General features: G+C 34.8%; 1 protein-coding gene across 1 annotated transcript in view; it reads right to left on the minus strand.

The window, feature by feature from the left end:
- The window catches only part of LOC119641166 (probable serine/threonine-protein kinase DDB_G0282963), a 59,369-nt gene that overhangs the window by 23,843 nt on the left and 23,758 nt on the right, over nt 1-11,768 (minus strand). The window contains exon 2 of the mRNA XM_038039680.1: nt 6,059-8,591. Coding sequence (XP_037895608.1) covers nt 6,059-8,591 — 2,533 coding nt within the window. The remainder of the gene's footprint in view (nt 1-6,058; nt 8,592-11,768) is intronic.

The raw sequence follows: 11,768 nt of genomic DNA on the forward strand, positions 1-11,768 counted from the left end.
GTTTGTAGGCGATATCTTCATTTTTGCGAATGGGAAAATATTTATTGCGGCTGCACGGATGGACAGCTGAATGGGCATGCATAGGTGCATTCCCAATTTGAAAGTGGTCAAGAATTCATATACTTTGCAGGGCTTTTGAAGCTTACGTCTGTACGTTGTAAAGATTAAAAAAAAATGTAAATTTATGATACACTGCACAAAACTGAGCGGGTGTAGACGATTTTGTCCATTTCTTTAGAGGTACTGCAGTATCGTCCATAGAATGTATTTTTAGGTTTTTGTATATCCTTTATCCAATTTTTCATTCCTTTTGGAAAGCAAAGGCGCCCTCTTATTATGTAGTGCTGTAGGCGTGTCTTCGAAATGCTTTGGCCGATCTTCAATACCAACCTGCGTGCAACGACTTTCAATGTTTTCACCAAATTTGAACTCTAAAGCTTGATTTTTGCGGCCAGGAGAATATAAACAACACATTAAGCAGACGGACAGACAGGCAGGCGTACATGCTTAGATGAGAATTTGATGCTGATCAAGAATATATATACTTTGTAGACTTTACGAAGCTTCTTTCTGAAATTAATATATCCCGCTCTGCGATTTATATAAGTGATCAAAGTTTTATTTTTTTAATTTTTTCGACAATATCTGCTTATCACTCATAAGGTCAACAAGACGGAATGTTGAACATTATTCTCTGTGTTCCTCGCTTCAAGGTATATTATCTGTTTAAAAATCCGTTCAGTCTAAAATAAATATGATGGACACCGCAACGTGCAATATAATCAATTTTGTATTAAATAAAAGGACTTGGGGAGTGGAATACGACAAGCTAAGTGTTTTCATTGTAAGGATTAATTTTCTCTCCGCAAGCCTGTCGACTTGGATATCAAATTTAAGTATTCAGAGAGCCACAAACCACACCAAACAACCGATGTAAACTTCCACTTTTATATTACAAAAGTAGGAAAATTCAGTCACGCCCACGCAAATTTAGGTTTTTCCTATTTTTAACATTCGGTCGCCGCTGAATTTATTTCTACATTTTATTACATGTTTTATTTTACATTCAATAAATGACTAACGAAACCCATAAAAATTGTCGTTTCCAATTTACACGATTTTACGCGAAACTTAGCTAGCGTGTAAGGCAGTAGTCCGGTATATTGCATTAACGTTTTCTGTACATCTGTTACATGCTTCAGAGCAGTTAAGCTTTTAAGGCGAACTATTGAGCAGGATATTATAAGAAGTACAATTAAAAGTTCGTGGCGTTTTTCCTAATAAATGGCTTTTTCATCTCGCTGCGAACCTAAAGAATGGCAAAGGGGCTTTTAAGCCTTTTCCATAGATTGTGATATAGGACACGGCACACGTCGCCAGATCTACTGTCAACAATTAACGAGATTGAGCGGCACAAGAGGGGCAAAACATGTACAATTGATCAAGGGAAAAGGATTCGTCTTCCATCTTCAATGACTTGGCAAAAATGTTGTGAGCTTAGATGAAACTTGGGGAAAAAGCTTTTCCTTTTGCCTAACATATAAGAATTGGACATTATGTTCTTGTGCATACTTGTGCTTACGTCATTGAGACATACTATACTTAAAGAAGGACGAGTAATAAGTAGCTGGCGGAAGTCATTACTCTCAAACCCTCACTCACTCAGTGATGATTTGTTAATATGATGTTTTGGTTTTTAAGGAGAAAAAAAGAAAAAAATTCATAGAAAAAATTTCCCAATTTGTTATGTGTTATGACAAGAGCTACGATGATGGCTAACGATTATTATAAGGCTGATGATAATGGCGAAGACGAAGACAACGATAAAGAGTTTTTATGGAATATGTTGTATTTTTTTTTATTAAAAAACCAATTTTTTTTTACTTTTGACTTTGGAAGATAAAGTTTATATTGTTGTCGTTATATTGTCGTTATTTTTAGGGTTTTAATTAGCAGTTTGGATTGCATAAAATCACCAGTTGGTGTAAATTGATATCCAGTTTTGGCTTCGTTTCTGTTTCGCTGTAAAATAAAAATTTCTATGAAAGATAAACTGCGCACTACAAACCAACCACCGACTAAAAGAGTTGTTAATTTGTTGATACATGCATGCGGTATGTGCTTTGTATATATGCACGTCTATGCACTTTGGTTATTTTTTGGTAAATAGGAATTTCAAAACTAAAAATAACAGATTTTTTTGTCTTTTTTTTTCTTTCAATACAGTTTGCTTTAGTCGTTTTACAGATTTTCTCAAAGCAAGAAAAAATAATAAAAAAAAAAAGAATATGCGGTCGAGGATGTTATTTTAGAGAAAACCAACTCAAAGCATATATATATTTTTCTTTAACTTTGTACAAAGAACGAAAAAAAAGACATTGAAAATTTATATTCACTGCCACTCAGGACGATTTACGATTCACTTAGGGCGTTTTGCAATTCTTGATTTCACACAAAATTCAGCTAAAGGCAAACGGCCTAAAATTAGGTGATTTTTTTTTGAATTTCCGGTCCATTATCGTAAGAAATTTTCAAAGTTTTTTAGTATACTACGATATGAAGGACACCTAAAAATTATCAACATATATTGGCCTAGTGCTTGAGAGACCGTAGATCATTGAAGATATTAATACAGAGATTCGACCAAGCGACTTGAACCTAAAAAAAATGAACTCCACTAGATCCACATGAACTTGTTGCTTTGTACGCAACTTATGCTAATATAGAGAATTAATATAAGCCCTTAGGGATTGCAGAGTTGAAATAAGTTTCTACAATCCAATCCATATACACTTGTGCCTTGAGACTTACGCAAAACACCCCTAGGCCTAAAAAAAAAAAAAACACTCCACTGAGTCCACATGAAGTGGTTACTTTGTAGGCATCTTACGGCATGATAGAAGACTTAAGCAAACCCCCGCCCTGCCCCAAATATACTTAACATGCAGTATGGATTATATGGGGGAGAGGTACCGCAGATTCGCCTTAACGTGAACGTAATTTTCGTACTTGTTTTATAATTAAATTATGTGTTCAAATTTGTGTTGTTATGTTCTTAAGTCTTGTGTAGTTCTCTTATCACGTTAACCTTAATCTCTTATATTAAAACAAATTAAATTATCAAAAATCCAAAATAGTAAGGAAAAAACAAGCATTCTTATACAGTTGGTATGGTTTTCATATGTAACCGCCTTGTACGCACATACATGCGCGTAAACTTCGTTGCATGTGTTTGTTAATGTACGTTTCGGTATTCACAAGCTGTTTGTAATTTTCATTTTTTGCTATTTGTTTTTTTTTTTTTTTTAAATAATTACAATGATTGACATAAAATTTGTTTAATCATGCATTACCGTAAAAGCAACTAGTTCTCAATTCAGACATGTCAGCTACATATATATATATATATATATATCTATATATATACATGTACATACATATATATGTATGCATGTACGTATGCATGTATGTATGTAAGTATGTGTGCGTTTGTGCGTGCAGTTATGTTCTCATATCAACAAGTGACAAATGCCTACCATTAGCTATAAATTTAATTCCTTTTTTTTTATCCGTTAGCCCCATAAGCTCGCTTAAGTATACTAACATATAATTGCTGCTTCCTTCACTTTAACTCAATCAACTCACCTTAGCCTTGCATTCGAGCAAAGCTAAGTAAAGTCAATTGCAGCAGTTGCAGTTGACCAATTTTTGGTGCATTTTTAAATATTGTATGCGCTGCTCTTATGATTATTTTACGAATATTTTGCTCATGTAAAATTTCAATTGCAATTAATAAAAGTCATGTTGATTATCAATGTTACGTTAAATTGAAAAACAAATAAAAATATTATAGTCGGGCGAAACCGAACTTTAAATACCCTACATCCGCATAACTTAAACAATTCTTTGTAAATATCTCCTAAAAAGGTACCAAAGCTTATTAACTTATCCCTATGTGAAGACATACTTTTCGTGGAACCACTTGTACGAGAGCGGGTCAAAAGCATAGACTAAATGGATCCATATTTTTAGCGAATTTAACTTTCCTTTCAAAGATCTTATTATTCTGCATGCATTCTTTGGCATAAAGTATTTAAAATCAGACTTTGTTGCCTTATAAAAGCTTACGTTTCACTGGATCCTTACATAGTGTGAAGTCTAAAAAATAAATTTAGATGGTCCGAATACACAGCTACCGTTAATATCAAGTTACTATTCTGAATCAGTTTTCATCGTATATGATTGAAAATTCGATTTTTTACGCTACTACAGATTAATTTTCACCGCAAAATATTAAAAAATTAACGCTCTTCGGGAAGAGGATTTATTTATTTATATAGATATTGCAAAGAAGGCCCGCCTCTCGTAAATTCTCGTTAATATTCAACCCCTTTTTGAAAAAACCAAGTGCACGTTTATGGCGCGTCATGCAACGGGCGGCTGACGAAAAAGATTATCGTGATGCTTGTAAAGGGCTACATGAGCAGAATAGTCGAGCCAATCGTAGGTCAGTCGAAAAGAAAATTGAAGTCAATAATGTTGTAACAATAATCTCTTGGCAATCTAGTGATACAAATCTTCTCAAGAAGTACAAAAAGAACATTTTGTGACAATGTTATTGCGATACACACAGATTTGGTTTAAATAGTGTGCGTAAAAAGAATATCTATTTTTAAACATAAATTTTTTCAAAATGTTCGGAAATTGATAAAAGCAATTAAAGCAGCTTGATGTCCCCAACTGTCGGCATCGTGAAATAAAGATGCTTTGCTTTGCTACGCAGCTGATGATTAAGAAAAAGATTAGCACAAAGTATAGTTCGCGTTAAAGTTATTGTACTTTTTCGGGAAATTTAACAGGTAGGAGCTGAACGGGCTTTGTTTCGAAAGATTTATAAGTAAAAAATTTGATTAACACGAAATTTCTATAAATAAAATCTATGCTATTATAAACTCATCATTCTAAGGAAAAAAAAGGAATTTTAGACAAACTGACAGCAACTCTTCGCTGTTGTATTCATACTTAGCAGAGAAAATTCCTGATCAATACAATCTTGATGGGTCGAAGTAGTCATGGCTTTTATTTGTCCGGTTTTGCGGCTATGATCTGCACCGTCTATTGTTGGCTTTTTAGTGCTCTGTTTATCTATCTGTTCAGCAATTTGTTGTTGGAAAATTCATGGCTCATGATATTTGGAATCTTTATCACGACCATTGGAGACTTCGCTTGAAGGACAAGATTGAGCAGATATCGAGCCTTCTTTCTACGAGAAATTTTCAAGCCAAATTCGTTAAAAATAATTTCATACCAAGAGGTCGGCGCAAAGGCACAATTTAAAATTTTTAAGCAATAACTTGGGGTGAGGTGTTTGAAAGCCTAACAATTAGGAAGACTTTTTTGCGGTTTTTCATCGGTAAGCTTTTGAAACAAATCATTTTATTCGCTACGTAGAACAATAGCACGGTAGTCTTAAGGCGAAAATTTCATTTGATCAAGTGACATGCCCTTCACTTACAATTTTTAGGAAGTAGCTTGAGGTGTTAATAAGCTGGGTTCCAAAGTATAGAGTGAATATAAATTTCTCATTTCATAGGCCCACTTTCGAACCAGATTATGATGAATGGTATGCAACGTAGATTCATTTGTAGAATTCATTCACTTTTTTTTCTCAATCGGCGTTAGGAAAATACCTGTAGTTTTATTGCCCTATTTTTGTCTTTTTTATCTTTCTATAGAAACACAGTATGTATTATAAAAATAAAAATATTTTTTTTTTTTTTTTTTTTTTTTTTTAATAACAAAGTGTTATGGAAACTTTTGCAGTTTCTTTCTTAGTTTAGTTAAGCCTAAATCGTAACAGCTTAAAATAAATAAGAAAACTTGTGGTGTTTGCAAGACCTTGAAGCGAATTAGAAACAACGAACTTCTTGTGCAATTAACCATTTAAGCGAAAACATGTAGTAATTAAACGTTAACGACTTTTAAGAATATTTTTGAATAGATTTTCTGTTAATACAACAGCTTTTTGGTTTCTTCTAAGAAATTGCTTAATACTCACATAACATGATGGATTCTGAGCATTGGTAATCATGGTGCCATTGCGTTTGCCTAGTAAGGATTGTTGCAACCGATTTGTACCGTAATACAGCTCCCAAATGCTAGGCTTCTTCCGATGCCAATCCAAAATTGATTGCTTATCGTTTGATTCGGAAGATTCCCCACCGTTATTAAAACTCTGATGTTTTTGTGTGCTGGCGTCGTGCGCGTGTAAATTTCCCAGTATAGGCTGATGAAATGAAAGATTACGTTGTAATTGGACATTTTGATGGTGATGGTGATGGTTTTGATGTTGATGCTGATATTGATGTTGATGATTTGGATTACTTTGATTGGCTTTGATTTCAGTAATGCGACAATCGCTGACTGGAAATACTTCGTTTAAAGATTTACGTTTCATTTTGAAATTTGGATCACTGGCGCAACGTATCGAGGTAATTTGTTGTTGGTGTACACTAATTGGAGGATCTGAAGCTTCGATAAAAATACCACCCGTAACAGCTTCATAAGTAGACGTGTCGCACGATCGTCGTCGTTCGAATGCCTTCTTCATTTTCACTATATTTTGATTTTTCACTAAACCTGTGCATAGCTGACGTATTTCCAATTCATTGTGATGGTTTATCTTCTCTAAATATAGTTCCAATTCATTTTTGAGGGTTTTTATCATCTGAGTTAACTCTTTGGGTAAGCAGTCTTCTCGTGTTAGTTGCGCCGAATATAATTCTTTCTTGGACGTAGGAGAAGAATAAGTTGATTGTCTTCTAGATTGGCCGGCATGCGTTAGGAGACGTATTTTATCTCGAACATCTTCCAATAATTCGCGGGTATTTTCAAAATGTAATTGTTCTTCGTACCGTTTCGGATACGCGACGGCCGTACCGATCACATATGTTGACAAGGATTTTTCTGACACTGAACTACCTGAATGAGCTATTATATCACTTTCCACCCGATACGCATCCTCAGGACAAGAATTTATATATTTGGCACATTTTAAATGATTCGCCTCTTGTTCATCGCTTAGAAAACTCGGATTGTCCAGACTGTCGTTAGCAGCCGTAACCGCCGATTTTGAAACATTTGAATTTATCTTAGTTTGTTTCGCTTTGCCATCGTTATCCGGAAGAAAAGAGTCTAGATCAATATCTAATAAAGAGTCATCGCTGTTTTGTTCGTGACCAAGTTTCCAATTATGATTGGACAAAGAGTTACGCTTTGGCAAAATATTTGGTGTTAAATCGTATCCCTCTCTAATCGTTGGCAGATAGCTATACGATCTCAGCCTCTCAGGCGGGTAGAGCGACGAATACGTTGGCGGTTTTAATTGTTCCTGAGCCTGTAGTTGAGGAAAAGTTTTCAAGTGACGATCTAAATTTTCAATACTAGTTTCCAAACATCGCAAATTTTCACTAAAATCTGGTTTTATATATTTCGTAGTTATCTTCTTCGCTGTCGTAGTTGTTGTTGTTGCTGTTTTCTCTGGCAAAACCATTTCACATTGCTTACGATTATTATGTTTGGTTTTATTAGCCTCATGCTGCTCATTTTCCTCGCACAAATATCCGGTACATCTGTTTTGATGAAGCGTATGCTTAACACTACTCTCTAGTGTGTGCGATATCTTTTCATTTAGCGTTTGTTTGCACGCCACCTGGGCGTTATGGTCGGAAATCGCTGATGGTGATGCAGCCATATTTTTCTTATTTTCGTTATTTCGTACATGTTTACTGACTGTTGGATGATGATGTTGCGGCCTCAAATCCAAAATATCTAAATGAGGTTCGCTGTAGATGTGCTCTTCCAAAGAGTATGTTGAGCAAACGTTTGAGCTGTAGTAGCCTGAAGAGCCACCACTTTTGTCAGTTGAATAATGTGATTGGTGTGATAAGGTTCGTTTACTAATATTTAAGTCGCTTAAGATTGTGGGCGAATTCTCCAACGCAACACTACGATTGCTTTGGCTGTTACTAATATCACTGGCCGTTGGAGTTACATGTGCAGTTAATTCTTGGTGATTTTGAGGACTACTAACCTTAATGTTTTGATCGGATATTGAAATCCCAAGCTGGCCGTTATTATTATCGTTGACGATGACGTTGGTATGCGAAGAGTTTCGTGATAAGTTTTTCTTGTACTTTGTGCAATCGGTGTTATTTTTCAAACCGCTAAGACTGTTATTTAACGATGGCGTTAATGACGTGGTGGCCACTGTTGTCACTGTTGTTGCATTTGCTGTGAAACCAGTATTTATATCATGGCTATTTGCGTGTTGGTTAAAAGCAGCCAATCTTGTTTTATTGCCGGTAATACTATCAGTACTATTTATTGCCATAGCGGTCATCATCGCATTAATGTTACTGTTGCTGCTACTACAACGACTGTGGCTACTCGAATTGTTATCTAGCTTTCCATTAGAGTCGCCGCTTAATCGCGTGGACGAGGAGCAAGCGGTGTTGCAGCTGCAAACTGTGCCAACTGGTGTTGCTGTGACTGTTGCCGCCGCCAATGGCATTGAATTTGAGATGCCCACACTGAAATGAAAAATGAAAATAGAGAGAAAAAAAAAGTAGAAGTAGAAATAACAACTTTGTTGAATTAAAAGGGAAAATGTATTACAAATTTTTGGGGTAGACGAGTTTTTCATGAATATATATATATATATATAAAGCAGATTGAGAAATTGAGCAAGTGATTGATTATTAGTAACAAAAGAAAAAAGAGATTATTGAAAATATTTTTCTTCATTTTCTTACCATTTAATAAGTTTTAGATTAATTAGTTTTGAATTATTTATCTAGAAAGACAAAATTTTGGAAATTTATTGGTTATGACTACGAAGGCATGTAACGAAGCGTCTTTCACCATTTAAAACACAATTATGTGTGCGATGACTTTCGATAAGTAAAAGTTAGGAGCGTTAGAGATTTGATAAATAAATGATGATAATGCGTGCTCATGATTTTTTTTGGACCTAAAACATTCTAAGTAATGGGGATCATTTTCATATGTTTGGGTATGTAAACAAGTGAAGCCGCCGCATCCTAGTTTCTGAAGACGCCAGAAAAATAGACGAATAGTCTGGCCAACCACACCGAGTGACAGCTTGGTAGATTTTTTGAATTGGTTGTATAGATGGACATTACTTTTGCAGACTCGAGCTTTACAGCGAATGGACGCGTTCAACGAAAAATGTTAACTAATGAGGACATTTGTTTTTAGCAAGAAAGCGACAGCTCGTAAAGGCAAAGTTTTTTTAAGTGAAAAATATAAAATGTCAACACCTTTTGAATGGCAGGCAGAGGACACGTTATGTTTGTTTGGCAATTTTTTACCAAGTTCACACTTCTATCTGGCAGAAGGCGATTCCTTGTCTGGTAAATTGGTTTTATGGTTTGACTAAGCTTCTTGTCTGAGCTATTCTTACAAGCCAACGCTGTGACTAATGTTTTTGCACCCGTCAGTGTAAGATGGAGGTATAGTCATTTTGCTTTTTCCCACAATATATATAATAGGCAAAAGGAAGCTTCACCCTATAAAGTGTATACATTCTTGATCAACGTGAAATTCTGAATTGTCTGCTCGTTTGTGTGTTTGCGTGGTGATTATTGTTGGCACTCTCCTGGTCGCAAAAATGAAGATATCGATTTCAAATTTGGTTGGCATAGAAAATGGGCGGAATTGGTCAAAGGAGAAGCGCGCAGTGGAGCGTAATAAGCTAAACGCAACTTGCTTTTTTTAATAACAAGTTTTGGATTTTCCTGGTTGAACTTTTCCAAGTTTACTTTACGAAGCACTGTACGCTTTGCGGGCAAAAATGGAAACAATCGGCTATGCTCACACAAGGTTACAAGTAACTAAATTTTATCTTTTTCAGTTTTTTTAGGGATTTATACCCAATTATGATAAGGCAAACAAGACAGAACGTTTAAGACTTTTCTGTCCGTTCCCCAAATGAAGGTATATTATCTGCTTAAAAATGGGTTAATTCTAAAGTGAATGAGGTGGACACAGCCATGTGGTGGATTCATTCTTTTTTCGTAATACCAGCGATATGTGTATCAAATAAAAGAACTTGAAGAGTAGAATGCGAAAAGCTAAGCGTCTTAGTCCTAAATTCCTTATGGTAGATGTCCCGACAAGGTGAATGCGAGAGGTAACTTTCCTAGTAGTTTAATCTGCTAATTGGAGGAATGCATCATCTTTCTATATGATATTTACGCCGAAGTATGGAGCTACATCCGCTATAGTTTCAAAGCAATAATGTTTTAGGATTTTCACCAGTTTAAAAACGATTATGGCAACTCTCTTCAGTCGAAAAAAAAATGTTGGTTATTTCCTCAGCGAAGCTGGAAGTGGCGGTTATAGTAGAAAATCCCCAAAAAAAAGTTAAAAATCTTTTTCGATACTAAAAAAATTGGGTTTTCAAGAGACAGCTGAAATGCTAATGATAGTAAAGAGTACTGCGTTTACTCACATTTGAGGACGTTCTTCGGGTCAGACCACTTTCTCAACCACTTCCCATATAACACCCTATATGGAAAAATTTCAATTTTTAAAATTTCGCGACAAAACTGGCTAAGTATTTGCGCATTCTAAATTAGTAAGAAAACTTTGGACCGGCATAGTAATTGAAAATAAAAAAATTCACTGCACCAAATTGCGACGATAAACGCCTATTTGTGGATCTTGTCCTACATAAGGATTTTTACGAAAATTGCCGATTTTCAGGGCAGAAAAGTTTAAGTTTTAATATGTTAGGATGAAAGTTGATCGATAATAGTAATTTGCTATAAAAATTAGCTCAAAAGACTTTGGACGACGTACATCTATTTTTAGATTCTACTATATATAGGGATTTGCACCAAATTTTTTTGTTTAGGGCAGAAAAATTTTTTTTAAAATATTTTATGATAAAAATTGACCCATAATTGTAGTTTGATATAAAAAATAGCCCAGTCTATAACTTTTCCACTTGTATTTTCATAAAGAGAGCTCTCTATTTTTGCCTACAAGGACCTATCCATCCATGAAATTTTGCTTTGAAGTGTGGCATAAATTTTGATATGTGAAGGATGGTTTCAGACAAAACCTTTATTAATCAAAATGTTATCTTTGAGAAATTTTGTTAAAATTCAATTTTCTTGTCATGGTGCATAGCCTGTAAGTGGCCTATGCAAACAAAGTATATGTATGTGCTTGCGTAGTCTCCACTTATTTTTTGAAGCCGCGAGCAAGTTTCTCGGATTCAATGTCAAAATCATATTAACTTTATAACTTCTAGTTATCTTTATAAATAATAAAATTTATAATGAAATTTTATACAAATAAAATATCAAACGAAATGTCAAACGGAATGTTAAAATAATGCTATAAGTGCGTAAAGTTTAAGCTAAATTTAATTAAATGAAGCTATTTAAATATGTTAACTGCGTTTACATTTTTAAGATAATCAGTTTTACGCTGGGCCTGTTCTGTTCTTCTAATGCGGGTCATTGGTGAAAAAAGTGTAATTTTAAAATGCAATTTTAATCACATAGCTCTACTGTGTAATTATTCGTGTAATTTTTCTGATCGATTTAAATTGTCTAGCGGTCAGGTGTACTAAGGTAAGGAACGAGTAGTAATATAGTAGAGAGAGAGAGAAAAAGAAAGAAAGGAAGAGAGAGAGAGAGAGAGAGAGAGAGAGAGAGAGAGAGAGAGAGAGAGAG

This window comes from Glossina fuscipes, unplaced genomic scaffold (genome assembly GCF_014805625.2).
Source record: "Glossina fuscipes isolate IAEA_lab_2018 unplaced genomic scaffold, Yale_Gfus_2 147, whole genome shotgun sequence".
Lineage (NCBI taxonomy): Eukaryota > Metazoa > Arthropoda > Insecta > Diptera > Glossinidae > Glossina > Glossina fuscipes.